General features: G+C 38.0%; 1 protein-coding gene and 1 long non-coding RNA gene across 4 annotated transcripts in view; one reads left to right on the top strand and one right to left on the bottom strand.

Annotated features, from left to right (window-relative positions):
* LOC128921419 (uncharacterized) overlaps positions 1 to 22,523 on the bottom strand; it is a 74,691-nt gene that overhangs the window by 3,868 nt on the left and 48,300 nt on the right. The gene's annotated exons all lie outside the window — the stretch shown is intronic.
* Positions 5,462 to 22,523, top strand: part of LOC105213620 (zinc finger protein 395) — a 268,922-nt gene continuing 251,860 nt past the window's right edge. For both annotated transcript variants that reach the window (XM_011186577.3, XM_011186576.3), the window contains exon 1: positions 5,462 to 7,891. In XM_011186577.3, coding sequence (XP_011184879.2) covers positions 7,349 to 7,891 — 543 coding nt within the window. In that variant the 5' untranslated portion in view covers positions 5,462 to 7,348. The remainder of the gene's footprint in view (positions 7,892 to 22,523) is intronic.

Below are 22,523 nucleotides of genomic sequence, written 5' to 3'. Positions count from 1 at the left end.
AAGCTCTGTAATCATATTAAACCTCTGTGATTAACCTTCTGGAAATCTGGAGAAACCGTTTCAGAAATTGCTTCTTTATTGAATTGTTCTTGGAAAATGGATTATAATCCCCTTAAAATTATAAACTTCGATGAGTCCTATTTGAATAAAAACAACACAATAACCGCGAAAAAACAAAAAATTCTGAAAGTAGAGCCATTTCTGAAAAGGAGAGGTCGATCCTTTTCAGTCTGGAGAACAAAAACTTAAAGATTTTAATTAATAATATGGGCTAAATACATCACGGTAGACTGTAGCCCACAACTTTTTGGAAGCCTGGCACATCCAAGATCGTCTACACTTCGCTAAGGATCAGGACCTAATTTTTTTAAAAAATGTGCAGTGAATTGATTAATTACAAATTAATAGAATCAGTTGTAATAGAAAATGTATTTCTCATCATTTAAAAGGTCAATTATTGAATAACAGGTACAGAGAAACGATGGTAAAACATACAGACGGAAATTATATAAAATTGGGTGCTCTTGCCACAGAGTTGGCCCAACTTATCGAATAAATGAGAGAATCGATTGGTTTTAATATTTAGACATATTAAGAAACGAAATGGAATCATTTGTTTTTAATTGATTGCCACTCCGATGGAGTTCTACGCACGATAACGACCTTAAGCACACAATAAAGGACACAAAGTATTGGTTTATGACAAAATATATAATAGTTTTGGATTGATCAGTGCATAGATCTGACCTTAATCCCATGGAAAACTTATGAAGCGATTCAAACTTAAAAAATCTGCTGGAATTACAAGAATTTTTAAGGCAACTTTGGCATCCATTTCCAAGCATAATAGGCTTTATTTGAAAATTGAGGGTCCATTATCAACTACTCAAAACGTATTTGTATTGTAACAGCAAATAAGTACATATTTTTTTAGTTTTACATTTTTTTTGAATTTTTTTTAAATTGTGCCATTTCGTTTTCGAGGAAATTTAAGTTTTTTAATTAACATAAAAAATGAGTAATTTTTTTATTTATTTTAAATACATATTTTTTTATATACATAAATACATATAATCATAATATACAGTTTGTCAAGAAACTTTTTACACACTTAAGTAAAAGTTAAAATTTTGAAATTAAATAAGATTATAGACTTTTGTTTAGTTTAAAGAAATTTTTGAATGAAAAACTGTTTCACAGTATATAATATGCACTGAAAAAAGGAACAATAACGTAGTTTACACATTTTTGACACTGTCAAGAAACTGTTTACATATTTCGTTTGATAATTGTGTTTCGCTCTCGTTTTAAGCAAAAACGGTAATTAGCCGTTATCTATGCTGCGAACGTATCTTAATCAGTGAATACTGCTGTTTCAAAATGTCCACTAAAATATTAACATTTGAGGTAGCCCAATTGATTTATTACAATCACAAGTTTGGCAAATATATTGCGCAGTTGGTTGATATGTTTTCTGTATCACGAAAAATAGTTGAAAAGGTCATAATTCGCGCAGAAAATGGGGGCAAACTCGAAACAAAGGGTGGAGGTGGGCGTAAAAAAAAATTGGCGAATGGACAGACCGCCTAATCTTGAAGGAAGTGATACAAAACCCTCGAATATCGGTGAGAACTATTGCGCAGGAGCTTAATCAAAAACACGACTTGGTTGTTTCACTCGAAACTGTATGCCAAACCATTATTAGACATACGTAAGTTCAAGAATTGCTAGAAAGAAACCACTGCTTTCTCTAATCAAGTGGAAAAACCCTTCACATTCGCTATAACGATGATCAATCATCCGGTAGAATATTGGGATGACGTCATATTTTGTGACGAATCCCAATTTATGCTGTATTATAAAGATGGCCCAAGCAGAGTGTGGCGTAAGGCGTTAACTGCACTTGAAAAGCAAAACGTCGTTCAAACAGTAAAATTTTTACATACGTAAATATAAAACAAAACCTAATTATCGCAATAATCTCAAACAAATCAATAGTTTAAACTTTAAAGGATTCATGAAACCCAATACAGAATGCAAATAGCTTTGAAATGCGAGTTTGGTTTCAGCAGACGTCTGAGTATTGGGAACTTATTATTTGTTTCCTACTACATAGTTGCACAAAAACACCATGACCTTTCTTAGACTTTTACTAGGGAACGTGTAGAATTTCAGAACCACATCGAAAGTGTCGCTTTTAATAAAATGTATGCTGACATCCTCTTACGATTTGACGGAAATAAAATAAGGAACAGTGGAAACGGTTACCACTTTTGGACAGCGAAAATATATATGTTCTACTTATATTTGAGACACTATTTCTCGACATCCACCGAATACTGAATACTAGCCACAATATGATTGGCGTAGAAAACGTTTAGCCGGTTATAGCCGAATCGATGATAGCGCGCAACTCCTCTCCTTTCCTCGCAGTTCGGCGCCAGTTGGAGTTCTCAAGAGTAACCAGGTCGCTCTCCAACGGAGTGGACCTTCCTCTTCCTTGGCTAGATTGGGTTTTCGGCCATTCGGACATACATATATAGCCATCGTAGCCGCAGTCTTTTTAACCGCTGAACTATGTCAACGTCGTCGTATAACTCGTGCGTTAAACTCGTTCCATCGTCTGCGGTATTCGCCGTTGCCAATGTTCTGCGGATCATAAATCTTGTGCCAAACCTTTCCCGCGGAAACTTTTACAGAAGACTTTACTTTTCAATTGCCTACTCTGTCCACAGTAGCACTGGTTGGCAAGAGTGATTTGATTTCATGGCTGACGTTATTGGTTCCTAGATATACGAAATATCTATATCTTCAAAGTTATGACTGTCAACAGTGACATGGGAGCCGAAACGAGAATGAGCTGACACTACCGTATTAGTTCTGCGGGGATGCCAAAAATAGGCATAGTGGCATAAAGGGAGCTCCTTTTCGTGCTGTCAAAAGCAGCTTTAAAATCGACGAAAAGGTGGTGTATGTCGATCCTCTGTTCACGGGTCTTCTCCAAATTTTTGGCGCATGGTGAATATCTGGACTTCTGTAGATGTTTTTAAATATATGTGGAAAATGAAAATAACTGTCAATTGTTCCAAGACTAGTGACCAAACAATGGCGAATGAAAACTATATGAACATATGTGGGTATGTAGGTAGCCGAATAGCCAATTGAGTATGCATCACAACATACATATGGCTGTCAAATTTCACATTTTTGAGACCATAGTGTCCTATGTTTCTTGGAGATACATCCAGATATGTGCATATGTTTAGCGCCATAAAATCACTGTTATGCCATATTTAAGTTTTGCAATTTTACCAAGTACAGTTGTACTTCGAATATCCGACACATAGTACGAGTATCTAATGATTTGCTGCGTTCGTGGGAGCAAACGGAATGGCAGGTATTTTGGTGAACAGCTGTAGATACCAAAAACCCAAAGAAGATATCACGGTTTGACATACCGTTGTAAGAGCAGCGCTTCGAGAGCGAGCAAAAAGAGCGCTAACAACGATTAGCTTTCGTATTCAAGTCGGAGTGTACGACGGTGGTGGTGAGCACACTAACCGGAAACTATACGAATCAGGTGGCGTAGAGCGCAGAGCGCGCCGACGTTGACGTGAGTGAGTGGCGACTACAATTTGATGGTGGTATGGTACGGAATCCACCAAGTTGTTGTTTACATTTTCAAGATTTCGAATTTTCGTGTTTACGTCGCGTAGCGCTGTCGGCCTAGCCACTGCGCGCTGCGGCAGTTCGGCCAGATGTTTGGCTTGAGTTTCATTTATACATTCATTTTCATGCTTCATGCCGAAATGCAATGCAATGTTTTCGATTTTCTCTGTTGTCGTTCCTACTTCGGTGATTGCCGCTCTACTGCTGCTATTTTTATTTGAACACTGAACGTTCGTATTTGCTTGTTCCGTTTTCTTTTGCTTTTGCTTACGTTGCCAACGTCATCGAGATAGCGTCCGCACCCGCGTCTTCAACTTGTTCGCCGCCGCTCTCGTCAGCGCGTTCCAACACAGCACTGTCGCTAGATACCACACGAACTGCAGCGGCTGCGACGCGTCGCGGGGCATGGAACGGCCGTCGAACGACGTAACAACGCAGCGCCGAAAACCAGCATACACATTCGACGAATTCAGTCGTTGATAGTCAACTCTCGTGTACGGACGATAATTGTTGCTTCATTGCGCCAAACCCAAACAAACCAAATTCAATCAAGCTGTTCAAGCGTACGCGTATTGTGTGAGTGCCGCACCGCAAATCGTACAAATACCTTTCCAATAAAAAATCATAAAAAAAACAACAACAAAAACATTGTTAAACTTGTTGTAATCAAGCAAAGTGTAAATTGTACGTTCTTAACGGCAGCGCTGACTAATCAGCTGACCACCGACCACTGAGCTGCAAGCGACATCCACACAGCAGTTAAGGGCCCAACAAGCCATCCCTGGTACACAGGCGACGAGTAACTGTGCATTATTGTGTCGGCGTGATAAGCGAAAATGTAAATACTGTTGCGTATTGCCGGTCATGTGAAGTACGTCATACGACGTTCAATTTCAATTTAGTGCAAATCGTGCGAAAACGAAAACGTATTATAGTAAAAACAACAAAAAATACAAAATAAAAACTTCAAACAAATATCGTAAACTCGTTGAAGAATTCGAAATTTTATTACGTGAATTCTATGCACTATTCTTGTGTCCGCGTCTGTGTGTGTTCGTGTGTGTGTGTGGGTGTGCGCTGTGCAAAGTGCCGGCATTCGTACTTGCAATAAACAATACACATACATATACTCCTATAAATATACATGCGATTGTGAGAAGGTGAGACTTTAAAGAAAAACAAAACGCTTTTGACTTCCGCTTTGCATAAGCTTCTTTAAAGAAAAAGTATTAAATTATAGCATTCTTGAACAGCCTTTAGCAGCAACAACACAAAAACAAACTATAGTCAATAATAAAACACAACAATAAATCGTCACTGCAACAACAAAAGCGCAAACAAGTGTAATTTTAGAGACAAAATTGGTGCCACATTTGCACAGTTGCCGAGCCGGCCGACAAACGCATGCGAATGTCATAACAACAAAACAATCACAAAAAAAAGCGCAAGCAAAAAAGATTGCAGTCAGCAAATAAGGCAAAGCAATAACAAACAGCCGTAATAATTGTGCAAATAATATTGTGTGAACTTGAAAATTTCTCGACGCCTTCGGTGCAAAAAGAAAGTGAAAAAGTGCAAAAGTACACAAACACAACTGTGTGTTACGTGTAACGGAATTCTCAGCTGGACATTTTGTCTTTGTGGAATTTTTGAATATTTTTTTTTTGTTTTTGTTGTGTAGTTTTTGTTGCAAATTTGTGCACTTTGGCTTGCAGCGTGTGCTTTTTCGTGGCACGAAGCAGTTTTCGAGCGCGCAGAAACTGTTGAACACAGACAAGAACTGAAGAAAATCAGTGGATTATGCTTAGGACTAAGCCGAAACAGCACAGAACGCTTAAGCCGAAACGTGTGGAGCATGTAGTTGCAGCGAGTGTAGCCAATGCGGCCGCCCTTCTATGCGAATCCATACAAACGTCAACGTCGTTGTTGTCCGCCATACAAGAGCCAAACATAAAAGAAAAACTCATACAAAAGCATAATAAAAATATTGATACGAACTTTGGTGCAAATCAACAACAACAAAAGCAACAGCAACAACAATTAAAGAAAACTACGAAAATCTCGCCACAATTTAACAGTGTTATTAAGAAATCACCACAAACGCCATTGAGGCACACGGCCGGTGTAGCAAGCAAATTCTTTGACGGGCGCTGCGTTTCGCGCCCATCGAATTCTATGCACCTACTAACGGTACAATACAATTGTGTGGCAGCTTTGACTTCGGTTTTACGCGAAATAAAGGCTTGAGCACTGAAAAAACAAGAGAGTTAGGCGACCACGCGTGTGTGGGAGAGAGAAAAAGTCTCAAATATTTAAGTGCAGATATTTATGCATTAAAAAATCAAAATTGTTAAATTCAAAAATACTTTCAAACTAAAGTGTTTGGTGAAAAGCAGTGCAATAATTAAGAAATTCGCTCGAAAAATTAATGTTTGTGCAAATCGTGGCGCTGTTAATCGATAAATTCTAAATGCAGCAGTTTTCGCACGACGACAAAGTGTGTGCGAAGTAAGTGGAATTCATTGAGTAAAGTGCAAAATAGTTTAGCATAAAAAGGTTATATAAAAAGTGAGTTAATTTGTCGACGGTGAAAAGGTTAAACATCAGGAAATCAAATAAATACTGAAACCTTGAAAAACACACGCTGTGAAACTGCGCAAAACCAAAAGCGGCAAAGTAGTGAGTTTCCTATACTCTGTATTACGGTAAAGCAAATAGTACGAAAGCGAGTAACAACTGTATAATGAAAAGCATTCAATAATTGTGCATTACTTCTGTACTTATCAACTCAAGCGTCTGATATGTATGTTTATATGCGTGACGTATAGATAACAGTAGCGTTAAAAAAAAAAAAATTATAAAACAAAATTAAAACATTTCAAAGCATTGTGTGAATTTTATATCTCATTAGAGTCAACAAAAAACGAAAGCGCTTATCTACGTCTCTGTGGTCGCGTTCTTTCTTCAAATATTATGGTTTCTTTCCTAACCACAATCTTAGAATTTTCGATATTCATACTTTAATTTGTGCATTTTGTGGCATAAATTAACATTTTGTCGCGCAAACAACGTGTGAAAGTCCTAATAAATTATTTAAAAATACAAAAAAATCGTGAGAAACTTAAATCTGTTGAAAATTTCAGTAAAGTGTAAAAAAATAAATTTCTTCAAAATTAATATTGAAAAATTGCCTAAAACGTATAGTAAAGCTCACAAGTGCCAAAAATTGTTGACAAATAAATTTAATTAATGAAAATATATATGCAATAAATAAGCGCGCTGCCCAGCAAGAGTGTGAACAGCTGTTTATTATGCAGAAAATATCGAAAAGAAAAACATACAAAAACGTTAAAAAATCAAATTGTGTTCAAAATAAAATTCCAAGATCTCCGTTCTTACAAATTCTTGTCGAAAAGTGAAAGAACTTTTGTACAAAGCAGCTGTTTCGGTAATTTATAACCTCTTTAATTTATAACAAAAAAAAAATACTTTTTGTTAAAAACTTCCCACGAATCCTGCAACATCCTTACTTACAACGCAGTGCGAGTACGCGTGTTTTAAGTAAAACAAAACAAAAAAAAAAATCAAAGTGTAGTGCTCATTCTTGTGTAGTGCTCTACACACTTTCTAATTTCATTAATTTTCGGTTTATTCGGTTTTCAAAATTTCATACAAAACAATGTCCACTGGTCGCCGTTTAGCCAAACGCTCAATAATCGGTACAAAAGTTTGTGCACCAGGTCCGGACGGACTCTGGTACTCGGGCGTTATACAAGACGTCAAGACGCCACCAACTGCCACGGTCACATCGTCGTCGCTATTGACAGCGTGTAATTCTGCCGCAGTCAATAGCAACGGTACAAATCTTACCGCCGATACTAAATATATAGTACGTTTCGATTTTAAGACACAAACCATGCAAAACAACTCGGACACTTCGCCCTCAACGTCGTCGTCCAAATCGTCTGTTATAATGGAAGCACGTCGCACCGTTAGCGCACACATTAGTCCCGCGCAAGCTTTGCGCCGCAACGCTATGATTAAGGAGTTTCGCGAGTCGGACCTGATCGGTCCGGGTTTTCGTTCCATATTGGGCATACAATTGCAGCCGGGTCAACGTGTTTTTCTCACACATAATGGACGTGAGACTTCGGGTGATGTCATCGCTCATGACGTGGATAAGGATGAGGTTGTTGTTAAGATCACCACAATCGGAACAGAGGTGAGTAGTTGCATTAGTACTACCATATTATATATATTTTACTGTAATTCCCGTCAGTTCGAAAGTCGTACACATATTCAAAAACTCTATTAATGGAACTCTGTTGTAAGTACCCCGAATTCTGCTTGTTATCAGCATAATTTCTTTCGCTGAATGCCACTTGCCACTTGTTTATGTTTTCCATTTTCACTTTCATTTTGCTGCAATTCCTGCTCAACCAATTGTGTATCTTGTGTACCCTTGGGGAGGGAAAGCGTGTTGCTTCGAGGTTGAGACCGTCGTGTAGGGTCTGTGTTGCCTCTCAACCTCTCGTGGGGGTTTTCTTTTACATTGGCCTTCTTTTCAACGTTTTCAACGTTTTTGTATATTTGTTGTTTGTATGTTTGTTGACGTAGAAGAGCTTTTTGCACAAGTCTTTCTCTGCCTCTCTGCCACTTGGCACTTCGGCTCAAGTACGCGCGCATCTGCAAGGGTAGTTGTATCTGTGTCTGTATTCGTGGCAGTGGCAAGTTCGAGGTATATACTCATATTGGGTAAGTATGTCAAGGTTAAGCGCATTCAGTAGGGTGGCGCATGCGAATTAGAGCATGAGAGGGAGCCAAATGCATACCGAGCATATACCCCAATGACTGTACTCGTGCCAATGGCGTTGTGAATACGATGTAAAAATGTGAAAAAGATTCGCGAACTATGTCAAGTTTGTATATAAGTAGGTATACCCCACTGTTTGGAATGTTGAAGGATATATTTTTATACTTTTACTTTTATTTTGTTGTTCCTGCAATTATGGTTGTAAGTGACTTTCGATCTGTAGGTGCATAAGGACATAACGAAATATCGAAAGTAATTGGTGGGTCAAAAGATAGTAAATGTGTAAGTAGTTTGATGAAACGTTACCGTGCTAATTACTAATTTTATTTTGAAAATTTATGATCCCAAAATATATCTCATCGCATATTAGTAGGAGAGTTGGTTGTTGGAGTTGGTCAATACAATTAGCTGTAATAGCTCTTTATTTTTAGAGATATATCAAATATTTCATAATAAAAATTTATGATTTTCTTAAGATTTATCTAAGGTAGATTGAGTTTCATTGTGATTGCTGGGGGGGTTTTGGAGGTATACAGTATACTTAATTACTGGAAAATTGTTATTATATTGCCTGCTTTACGAAATTTCGTATTTTTTAATACAAAATTGCTTTATATTCCCCAACCATAGAAAGAAATATTCTATAATGTTAGGCCTTAATTCTTATATTGAGTGGGGATTCTTTAAAAACACATTTGTGGGCGTGGTTGTCTTCAACTACACAATCTACAGTGATTCGAAGTTTTAAGAGCTTTCTTTCTGAACAGAATTAGTTGCTTTATGATTAATGAGCTGATGATCACTAACTCTTGGGATTATTTTTAAGTTTGTTTTTTAAGACGCTACATCGTTAATGCAGATACCAAACAGATTCTTGTGAGCTAAAAAATATTATTTGAATAATAATTTTTGTTCTTTTTTTTTACTTTTCTTCAAACAATTATTTCTTCTGCAGTTTGAAGACAGCTTTGATTCTTGCTTGCTCTGCCTGCTGTCGCGCGCCTGGGTGTGTGTAAACTTTTGAAATGGCATTTTAGTTTTCCACAACTTGTTTTCTCCTTTTCTTTAAATGCTATACGTGGTACTGTTAGGTTTTATTTCTATTTTCGTTTCTATTCGCTTTTATTGTTATTTTATTCAAAAACTTTGCACCAACACATTTCCATATTTACTATTTTACGTGTTTGTTGCTCATTTGAATGCGCGCTGCTTACCAACACATAAGCCCGCAATGTGTGTGTGTGTGCGAGTGTATACGCATGCAAATGGGGTTGCCACGAAGCGGCGCCGTTATTTTCGTTGCCTACACGTGAGCTTCACATGCTTTTTTTGATAGTGTCTTTTGTTGCTTTTCTCTCTTTTATATTCAGCTCACCTCCAAATTTTAGGTGTATACCTACAAACAAAAAAAATAATAAAAAATAAAAAGACAAAAATAAATAAATACATAAATAAAAGCAAACAACTTTTGGACGCACGTTTCTCAACGAATGAAATTCACTACAACAAAAGTGGAGGTCGCTTTTAAGCAGTCACAGCAATGAAATCGAGAAAATAAATAAAAAATAAACTACTGCTGGTAAGCGAAGGCGGTGGCGGCGGGGAGGGTGACTTTAAGCGCTACCATAAATGTTTATAAAATGTTTAACTGCACATTTTTACAGTTATTTGTGAAAACATATTAAATTTGTGTTTTAGAGAACTCAAAAATGCGCATTCTTCAAATTCCATGGTAGATTGCAGTTACAGACTACTACACAGTCAACTTTTAGGCGTTAAGCCCCGTTTCATACATATATTATACAATAAATCCTTGAGTAATTCTAATATCAGCAGCAGCTATAGCTGTCTCGACTACTTTTTATTTCTGATTTATTTTTCTAATTTCCAAGCAATTTTAATTAAATGCTTTTCATTGCTAGTCTCTTTGCCTTTGGAGTTTTATTTATTTATTTTCTCATTTGCTTTTGATTTGTAAATCGCATTGTTCTCTCTCACTGAACTCGTTTTTTAGTGCTGTCATGGCCAACTAAAAATAATAGAAGAGAAACGTACATATGTATGTATGTTTGGCTGAGTGTTTCTATTTCTATTTCACTTGATGGGTGCCACGAAGAGCAGTCGCTCATACAAATGCCTTGTAACAGAAACATACTTATAGACATACATACATATATATTATGTAGTTTCTGTGTTACATTATGTCGACTTGAAGATGTGTGGAAATATTAGGGAACATATCAAATTCAACAAGATGAAGCGTTTGATTTCGCTGATACCAAATAAAACAATTCTATACCTTTAGTTGTCTTAATATCTTACTCGATTGTCTTAATACTTTTAGATTTCGAGATATTGTAATGAAATCGACGAAACTAGTTAATTCAGTGTATTCTGATTGGTTCTTTGAATTGTGCGAGCTCGATTCATGCCTCTCCGAACACTAATATTGTGAATATACTAATTTCAAACATTCAACATTTTCTAAGTATTCCTTATGGACCTCTTCAATGGCTCTTCGGTATTCTTGTAAAAGAATGATGCTGTCCAACTTGGCTGCGGAAGTTTTTTTTCTTTTGTTTTCAATATTTCTTTATTTTTTGGATCTGGTTTGTTTAAAGCCTAACAATATGCTATAAAATATTAATTCTATTTAAAACTAAAGAAGTTCAAGAATGTGTTTCAGCTGTTTTGGTAGAACGTTACTCTCTAATAGGCTGGTAGATCTCTTCTTTTTAAATGTCTTTGATTGCTGGATTGTACCAACACATTAGCCAATGGGTGTGGATGTTCACGAAGTTTAGAAATATGTTTCTTTCTGCTGTCCTCTATCTTCTTCTTTACCATAAGAATATCAAGATCTTTACGGATATTTTCGTTACGCATGTACCATGGTGAACCCGTGATTGTTCGAAACATTTTAGATTACAGAGAAACATTTTAGATTGCACAGGTCGTAACCCACAGTTGAATACCATACAACCAAATCAGTTTTATGATAGCATTTTATAACAAGACTTTGTTGTCTAGGCTAAGCTTAGAATTTTTGTTTAAAAGCCAATTTAAATTTGTTGCTCTTAACTTCATGCAAGTTATTTTACTTGCTATATGTTTTCGCCACGTGAATTTTCGATACAGCTGATTCCAGAAGCCCAGATAAGTTACCTCATTCGCTTGGGGTACTAGTACATTGTTTATTGTAACTGCCCGAAACGTTTCTGGTCTTAACGAAAATGTAATATGCTCGCATTTTTGCTCATTAATATTTTAAGTCGTTATCTTTTCAATGTTAATAGTCCATCAAAATGCTTATTTGGAACCAGTATTTGGTGATATTCATAAATTACCCCGAAAATGGGTTTCGATATTCCTCGATTTTTCGGTTTTGTCAAACGCTCTATTTATAAAATCTATTTTATTTCCAACTATTTATCTTATAAGGATTTTCATAAAAATAAACCAAACAAGTTTTACTCAAAAGTTGTTGCATTTGTCAATTAAATGTAGCTATGAATTATTGTATTTGCATTTAGTCATTATAAAGTGATTGCTATGTAATTTAACAATTTGTCTCCAATCGCGCTGACAGCAACACCAAACAAAACAATACATATATATACATATGAACATATGTACGTGATTAGATCATGAGAGCAGCGGCAAGTGCAATGCAACACCTCTTAAACAACAACGCTGATATACACACATACATATAATTTGATAGTAAAACAACAAAATGTCTCTAAAATGTGTGAAATTAAGTACAATAAATTGTTGTTGGCGTTTCCTTTTCGTTTATAATAGAGGTTTTGAAATGTGTTCCTCTAGCGATACTATGAGCAGCAGTACTTTGGAAGCTTTTGAAATGGCTGATACATCAAGAGACTGTTTTTTTTTCGGAAAATGAGTAAATGATAAGGTGTAATACAGACTGTTGACAGTTAGACAGCATGCGCGTATTGTAACGTCTTTGGTCTAACTGAGAGATTGCAACATAAACTAAAACATACCCTTCAAAGAAATATTTATAAATTGAAAGCTTCTCATTTAATATAAAAACTGTCAAGTCAACAAATTTAGGCTGCTCTCAAAACATACTTCCTGCTATAGGAACCGGCTTTAAAGCTTTAAAAACCTTTTAAAAACACTTTGCCATTGAATAAATGTATGTTTGAACTATCTTTATTTTTCATATAGTTACTTATTGATAAATGTGCTTAATTAGAAAGCTCTATTTAAATTTACTTTCGATTTCCAAAACGAATTGCGTCATTTCAAGTTCAACTTCAGCGCATTTTTATAAAATCCAGTTTTTGTTTACAAGCGAAGTCAAATTCATTTATATATGCATTTCGCTGTGTGTTTACTCACATATGTAATCGTATATATATGTACATGCATATACATAATATACATTTTTAGATAAACTGGCAGTGAACATCTTCACCTATAAGGTTCGATGTAATTAATCGTCAGCAAGCATAGAAGAAACGTCAGTTGAACGAGTACAAAGCAGTTACTGAAAAATGATTTGTCACAAAAAGAAATATATAAAGTACCCCCGATGAGTCTTTCTTGCATTTCTCGCCTCGGGATATCTTCAAAATGCCAGTGAAAATTTTAATAATTCGGCATCCATTTCATCCCGACGACGACTCACCACATGAACAACAATAACAATAAGTGAAGTAGGGAAACAACAGCTAACTACCTGCCTCTTTCGCATGTCTCTTTTTATTGTAGCAACATATCCAACACGCCGCAACGGTCATCACCAAGCCAAAAGATGAGCTAACGAAAAAAATAAAAAAAAAAACAACCAACAATTTCAGTAAAATCTTTTGCTCGCATACTAAACTGTTTGTTGTCATTATTTTGACACGTAATTTGTACACGATTTCATTACTTTTCTGTTATGTGCGCGAAAAAAGCAACAAAACAAAACTCTTCGAGGCTGCTGCAATAACAAACGTGCATTTTGCGCAAATACATTATTGTTATTGTCGATTTTATTATTTTGTTTTTGCTTTTTGTCTTTTCGAGGTCATTGTGTCAGCAGCAGCAGCGCTAACAACCTGAGCTGGTCATACAAATGCATATACGTATGTATGTGTGTACGTGGTTGTGTGGGCTTGAAGCAGTAAACCTCCAGCCGGTGATCAACAGATTTTCATTCTTTACTCTCAACAACTTTGATCATAAAGCTGATGATTCTAGTGACAAATTGCCGAAAACAGTTGTCAAATTCTGCACTGGCCTGAATTGAAGCAACAAAGTGATCAGTTTAAAAAACGAATGGTCATTTCTTTCTTAAATAGTAACTGAAAGCAAAACTGCTAATCTTGACTGAAGAATCTTGCATTTGTTTGTAATCTAAGCTGTCTTCGAAGATGACTTTATTTCAATTGACTATTCATGCTACCGATACAGATGCACCGTGAAGAATCCGGATGTCAGATGTCAATGGACTGTTTACGAAAGTCATTACCACTGTTTCTTCTTAGTATAGTGTGTTCAAGGGAAAGAACTGGAGGAACGTTTTAAGAACTATGTGATAGAATTGATCAAAGGAATAATGTATAGGATCGAAAGCGAATATTTATAATTGTTACAGCGACAATCGTGAAATTAAGATCATTGCAACCATTGCATCGTAGCAATTTCCAGAAGAACTGGATCCCAATCTGAAATTTATTCCTTCCGGACCAGTGCGAATATAACAATGACACCACAATGGGTTATAATCGCCCGCAATTATCTGCATTTGAACGAAATTGTGGATTTCGAATGAAAATATCAGCAATGCCGTTGCAAATAGAGCCGTCAGGACAGCAATAATCACTCAAATAACCGTTACTTGCCGGCAAGACAACAACACATCTTTGTGCTGCAATTGTTGCAGTTGCAGCTGCAAGTTGTTGGCTCAAATCGTAGGCACACGTATAGCAGTGGCATTGCAAAAAAATGCAATCATGAGGCCGAAATTGTGCATTCGATTGGCTTTTCTACCATTTGAGTTTTTCCATCTCGACCACTTCATTTCCATAGAAAAAAGGGTAGTGGCGTAAAATTAAAGAAACATGATTTTCTTGCAATCGCAATTTGGCAGCAACTGCCAGCAATGGCATACACACACATAACCACTTATATGTATGTATGTATGCGTGTGTGTTGGCGCATGCAACCGTGCATCGGTGTTGCCACACGCATAAGACAGCCGGCTGCAGCCTTACTTCGCTTTTTGACCGCCGTCGGGCATTTCGGCCGCAACGCTGCGTGGCATGGCAGCTATTGACGGTCGTTAGCTTGACGGCTTTGTTGTTGTTTGACTTTTTTAGTCGGTTGCCTTTGCTGTTGTTGCGACTCCTGCTACCGTTGTTGTTCATACTAAATTAAATTACCATTGTAAACATTAAAACACAAACAACGGCTGTGGTTGTGGCAGCAGCGGTGCCATGGTAAAAGTGCAAAGTAATATTCATAAGTATATCGCTTATATGCTTGCTTTTCTGTGTGCGTGTGTGTGATTTTTCGGTGTGCAAAATAATTAACAGCACCGCGAAGCAACGCCACAATGTAATTACGGTTATTGCGGCTACTGTTACCACGTTAACAATTGCCACCGGCAATCAGCGGCACTCGCGCGTTTGTGCGGCAGTTGCATATAGCGGAACGCAGAGCACCGTTAAACGCGTCAGATTTCCAATTCGACGAAAACGCAATTAATTCGATTATAAAAGTTCGTGAAGATAAGATGGACGCGCGTCGGCAATTCAACTTAAAGTTGCAGTCGTTACAGTGTTGCACGAAAAAAGTTGATGTCAAAATCCGTACCAAATTTCATAATAAATCTGGCGAAGTACATTTAAAGCGGTTGGTAGAATACTTGGGTTTGGTAAAGTAAGGAATACTAATGCTTTGTAATTCAAATATGGTCTTCAAAGTAGCTTCCATTGGAATAAACTCAAACTTACCAGGGGTTGATTAAATTTTTATTTCCTTTTGATGTATGACTTCAATGAGTTCAACTGAAATTCTAGAGTTTAAGACTCAAGAATACTAAAAAGCACAAAGAACTAAGTTTGCACATATAGTAACTGGGCACCTAAAAATGTAGGATCACCGTTGTCTTATTTCGGTTTACTACTGGACAACTGGGGCTCGGCTGAGCTAGGCAAGTGCTGGTCAGTCACTAACACTTGCGCAGTCGCCAGATCCTTCTGGCCTAAAGGGAAGCGCAGGAGGTCTACCGTTCTCTTCGCCCCCAGAAAAGTTTACCTCTTAGCCGTAGGGGTGCTAACTGGCTTTTGTCCCATCGGGATACACTCTATAAGGTTAAAAATCTTACGAGGTGGAACCAACTCCTCACTTTCTTGAATTAATGCCCCGCCTTTGCGAGATTAGGAAAAAGATTTCTCGGACCTCATTTTTTCGAACAACCGCGCGATATAGCGGATATAGAAGTGAAAGATCTCTGCAGATTTGCAATGGGTTCAGAGCGCTTTGTCGAAACTTAATGCCTAATCAATGGGAAGGGGGATCTTGGCTTCGCAAAGGACTGCATTTCATAGTCTACGTGTGTTTCCCTCTGGGGACAGCTTTACAACATACCTTTGTGGCAAGGCCAAACCTCAATCAACATCATCAACTAAAATGCAACCCTGCAATATAATTATTTGATGCTGATATGGCAACACTGAAATATCATCTGTTCGATCCTTCCTTTTTCTGGTGATCTCGCAGCAGCAGCTACACACATCCTACTTAAGAATTATAAATCATTTATTATTATTGTGGACATCCCACATATTGGTGACCCCGACGTAAGTTAAAATGGCCGAGGACGAAGCACTCAACCAGTTAGAAGAAAATTTGCACGCCCGCAACGTGGAAGTGGCAAAAGTTTCGATAAAGATTCCACCATTCTGGCACGCAAAGCCAGAACTGTGGATCGCGCAAGTGGAGTCGCAATTCATTGCCGGAGGAATAACGAGCGACAAAACCAAGTACCACACCGCTGTGGCCGCAATAGAAAGCAACGTGCTGGCTCAAATAAGTGATATAATTTTAAATCCCCCAAACAGTGATATAAGTCACTGTGAAACTGTCACGCTGAAAAATCGCTTAATCACGCAATTCGCTGACTCGGAGCAAAAACGTGTTAAAAAACTACTACAAGAGCAAGAGCTTGGTAGTTTAGCCGGCAGCGAAATAAATGACAGCATTCTAAAGTCCATCTGGATGAGTCGACTACCATCCAACATGCGTCTAATAATTTCCATCAGCAATGAACCTCTGGACAAACTAGCCCTACTCGCAGACAAAATAAGTGAGGTTAGCGACACACCACAGGTACACGCGGTCGAAGCCCAACACATAACCACGCAAGCGCAATACAGCATCGAGAAACAATTAGCTGAAATTGTAAAAGAGATAGCTTCGATTAAGGCAAATATTAATCATCGATCCAGAAGTCGAAGCAGGAACCGTCCTCCATCTCGTTCCGGCAAGCAAAATGACAGCTCAAATGGTCTGTGCTGGTACCACCTGAAATTCGGCAACGAAGCCAAAAAATGTCGCAGCCCCTGCGCAAAAGAGTTAAACTAACTAGTCTGTCGTCAATGGCGGTCGACGACAGGCTCAACAACACAAACCGCCGCTTAATCGTTCGAGACAAAAAATCCGCAATGAATTTCCTTATCGACACAGGAGCCGAAGTCAGCGTAATTCCACCGACGCAACAACAACGTAGACATCCTGACAAAAATAACTACCTCTACGCAGCGAATAGGTCGACCATAAAAACTTATGGTGAAAAAGTAATGTTCCTCAATTTAGGTCTACGACGACAATTTTCCTGGAACTTTATCATTGCCGACGTGTCGCAAGCCATCATCGGAGCGGATTTTCTATCACATTTCAACCTATCAGTCAACTTACGACAAAGAAAACTAATCGACGACATCACAAGCATCAGCAAACTATGATCAGTGTCAGCTAATAATGAAGTAGATTTGAATTTATCTTGCATTAATGAAAATCAACAATTCCAGGATTTATTGAGAAAGTTCCAAGACATCACAATAGAAAATTTCACAACCAAAAAACAACATCACTTGGTCACACACCACATCGTCACGAAAGGGCCACCAGTTTTCTCCAAACCGAGACGTTTATCACCTGAGAAACTGAAAGCCGCAAAAGCCGAGATACAATTTTTGTTGGACGCAGGCATTTGTCGTCCATCTCGCAGTCCATGGGCAAGCCCATTACATATGACGAAGAAGAAAAACGGCGAGTGGAGACCATGTGGAGACTTCAGGCGATTAAACGTTGTCACCGAGCCCGACAGGTATCCCCTTCCACACATCCACGACTTCACTCATTCACTGCATGGTTGCAGAATTTTCTCAACACTCGATCTGCGCCGGGCATACCACCAGATTCCTGTGGAACCAAACGACATTCCAAAGACAGCAATTACTACGCCATTTGGCATGTTTGAATTTTCGTTCATGTGTTTTGGCCTTAGGAACGCCAGTCAAACCTTCCAAAGATTCATGGATCACATCTTCCGCGAATACGATTTCGCCTGTCCATATCTCGATGATATATTGATATCATCAAAGGACATGAACCAACATCGCCAACATCTCCAATTAGTATTTGAAAAGCTACGCGAATACGGACAAGTCATCAACCGCTCGAAATGCATACTAGGCCAGCCACAAGTGAAATTTTTAGGATTCAAAATAAACGGCAATGGAATCTCACCACCAGAAGAACAGGTTCAAGCCATTCGAAATTTTAAATTACCAACCAGATCATGTGATTTGCGACGTTTCCTCGGCATGATAAACTTTTTTCGGAGATTTTTGCCCTGCGCTGCAAACACACAAATGAGCTTATTCAAGTTAGTGAAAGGTAACACCAAAAACGACACATCACTTGTAGAGTGGACCGACGAAGCAAAAGAGGCATTTCAGCAATGCAAACACGAATTATGTAATGCAACTCTACTCGCTTACCCCAAACCCGCGGCGCAACTAAGTTTAACTGTAGATGCTTCGGGAACTGCTGTAGGAGCTATACTACAACAATACGACAACAACCAGTGGCAACCACTAGGCTTTTATTCCGAACGCCTTACCGAACCACAAACAAGATACAGCACTTACGATCGAGAACTATTAGCGGCGTACAAAGCAGTGAAATATTTTCAACATATGCTCGAAGGTAGACCATTTTTCATCCTTACGGACCACAAACCATTACAATATGTGTTCCAGCAAAAGCTAGAAAAGGCATCCCCGCGTCAAATGCGTCATTCTGAATTTATCGCACAATTCACAACAGACATTCGATACATCCCCGGAAAAGACAACATAGTAGCTGATACAATGTCACGCATCGACGCCATACATACTCCAAATACTCTCGACTTCGCCAAACTTGCGGAGAGTCAAAAGTCCGACTCAGAATTCAAACGTTTACTTAATTCGAATTGCAACCTAACAATGAAAACTTTTCCGATTCCAGGCACAGATATAGAAATCTTTTGCGATGTAAGCACCAACAAAGTCCGACCGTACTTAACACCTTCATTTCGCAGAACAGCTTTCGACTCAATACACAACATGGCACACACCGGCGCCGCTAAAACCACAAAATTAATCGCGGAGAAGTTCGTATGGCCTGGTCTCCGAAAAGATTGCCGCTTATGGTGCAGGCAGTGCATCCCATGCCAAAGATCCAAAGTACAACGCCACAACAGAGCACCACAATCAACATTTATGTTACCGGAACAACGATTTGACCATATCAACATGGACATTGTAGGGCCATTACCACCTTGCAAGGGATATCGATACTGCTTGACTATAGTCGATCGCTATTCCCGGTGGTTGGAGGCATACCCGCTCGAAGACATGACGACAGAAACAATCATTCAATTTCTACACATACTGGATCGCCAGATTTGGAGTACCGAGTAGAATAACAACGGATCAGGGCAGACAATTTGAATCTGCACTCTTCCGAGATCTTTCCAGACTGTTAGGCGTAAAACATTTACGTACAACCGCATATCACCCAGCATCAAATGGGCTTATAGAGCGGTGGCATAGATCTTTGAAAACAGCAATAAAATGTTACATGACAGACAAATGGGTCGAAGTACTCCCACTAATTCTTTTAGGTTTTCGTTCTTCATGGAGAGAGGACTTAAAGGCGACACCCGCAGAAATGGTTTACGGAAACACTCTTCGATTACCTGGTCAGTTCTTTTCGGAAAAACATACACACAACGCTAACGAATGCGAATTCGTCCAAAATTTACGCTTACGCATGCAGGCACTGAAGCCGTCACCAACAACAAATAACTCAGCGCATGCACCATTCGTGGAAAAGAATTTACAGTCAACGCCATCAGTTTTCGTACGCAATGACGCAATTCGTCAGCCTCTTCAACCTCCATACGAGGGACCATTTCCCGTAGTCAAACGAAATGACAAATTTTTCAAAGTCAAAATCCGAGGAAAGGACGTGAACATTTCCATCGACCGGTTAAAATCAGCTTTCGTCGCAGAGGATAAACAAACCCCGTCCAATCAAACAACTAAGCAGAAGGAATATCAAACAAAATCTGGACGACGAGTACGTTTTCGCCTTCCCGCATAGGGGGGAGTGTTGTGGCAAGGCCAAACCTCAATCAACATCATCAACTAAAATGCAACCCTGCAATGTAATTATTTGATGCTGATATGGCAACACTGAAATATCATCTGTTCGATCCTTCCTTTTTCTGGTGATTTCGCAGCAGCAGCTACACACATCCTACTTAAGAATTATAAATCATTTATTATTATTGTGGACATCCCACACATTACTTAAACTAACTGGTCGATGACCTCGGGTCGACAAGCAGAAGTTAAGCTATGGATATGCGAATCTCAAAGAAATCATAAACCATATGTATATCTCGGACTAATTGTCGGAAAATGTGTTCAAGTATTTTGAGGTTTAATGGGAGAATAAATTTGAAGCTCAGTTAGCTACTATAAAGTATATGACTATAGATTAGTAGATAACTAGTCTTCCAATATTTGTGCCACAAAATGGTAGTTCTATCACCACGAAAGTTCCATTGTGGTCAGTTGTGTTAATTACTGTAAGTATGTAACGCATATATGTAAGTATGTAGTTATAATAGATATGCACGTTGGTTTTCGAGAAAATTTAAATGATTTTCTTATCTCGACATTGTAATCCACTTGCGGTTGCCTATCTGTTTATTGCCAGCGATACGCATTGCGCTCGCGCTTGATCCACTTTGTGAGTGCGGCAGCGCCAACTACTTGAATTAAACACAACAACAATATACTTTATTTGGAAACATACATATGTGTGTATGTATTTCGTAGCGATAATGGCGGTGTTGCGGCAACCACTTAACCTCAACCGATTTTGCTGCTTTCTGGCATTATGCCTTTCATTAAATTTACTACTTTTGTAAATTTAGGTTTCGCTTTTTATCTTTTAACACACAATTGGACTTGAGAAACTGTGTGTCTCTGTGTGTGGAAGTAACCTGTCCAAACAATTGTATTTAATGACATTGAAAACTTATTAAAAACGCTGAAAGTGAGAGGGCGGCAGTGTCCAGTGGGTCGAATTAGCATTTGTAGACTTTTCTACTATATAATTGGGCCGCCGTTTGATTCAATGTAACAGTGCAATTAAAGTTTTTGCTGATTTTGAACTCGATTTTTTTTTTATTTGAGTCATAAAATTATGAATAAATTTGTGCTTCTCATAGATATGCTTACAAATTAACAGGTAATCAGTACTCGTTGCACATGTTTTTAACAACACTGTTGCTACCAATGGGGATTACATATAAATTTACACTAATATATGAAAATCCAAAATTACCAAAGAAATATTAAAGTAAAATAATGATCGTGTATCTTTCGTATAAACGTTAAACTTATTGAACATAACGGTAAAAACTTATCTATGCAACATACATGCATATGTACTTATGCAACTACTCCACTAATTTTGGAAGTGCATACATAATTAATTATTTAGTATATAGATGCATATTCATTTACATAGATATGTACAATATCTGTATGTATATTTCAGCAGCTACTCAAGTGTGTACGGAAACATATGTGAAAGTGTGTGCGTTTTTCCAACATTACCTCTGACTTGTACTTTCTTCGAATGCGTTACTAATGGTATTAAGCTCCAACTCGAAAGTAAATTAATGAGTAACGGTGAATATTAATGGGTACATACTTATGTGATTATAATAATATGGCGCTTTTGATTTCTCCGTATGTCTGTCTGAGTTTTTGACGCTTTGACGCATGAGTCATGCCAATCACTTACAAAATGGCGGCCCTGTACAATATAAGATCCTCTAATGAGTTAATAGAGTTGTTATTGCTTACCAAGAAGAGACCGCGCCTTTTAACTTACGAATTATTACGAATTTAATGCATTGAAGCCACAAATTTATATAATTATATATATAATTTATATCAGCTTTTCCTATTAGAAACAACTGCAATGTAGCAGGTATTCAAAAGTGTTAAAAAACGAAGCAACAAAAAGCGGAAAAGTACATAAGGAGCACAACAAAGAGACCAGCAACAACAACATTAATGCCAAGTAATCATAATAATCATTCCGCTTCCTCCATTTGGTCAGATTGTACGCATAAAATACGAAAATACAAAAATTAAAAAGAAAACGCTTTCAAAACGATACAATAATAAGACATAAGCGTGAGATACGCGTCTAAGCTGCTCTACTGTTGAATAAATAAAAGCGAAACTATCTAACAACGTCTGTGCTGGCGGAATAGTGCAAGCTGCGCCTGAGCTAGAAAAGTAAAGATGGGAAACTGTTATGAAAAATTGACGTTTTTCTTGCACACATTGTTTGTTGCTGTTGCCTTGACGTAAGCTGCTGCCATGTGAAGAAGTTTATCGCGCTCCAGCTGCACGGCACATCAGCATCATAACAATCA

The sequence above is a fragment of the Zeugodacus cucurbitae genome, chromosome 2 (genome assembly GCF_028554725.1).
Source record: "Zeugodacus cucurbitae isolate PBARC_wt_2022May chromosome 2, idZeuCucr1.2, whole genome shotgun sequence".
Lineage (NCBI taxonomy): Eukaryota > Metazoa > Arthropoda > Insecta > Diptera > Tephritidae > Zeugodacus > Zeugodacus cucurbitae.
This window is presented reverse-complemented; position numbering and strand designations above follow the sequence as displayed.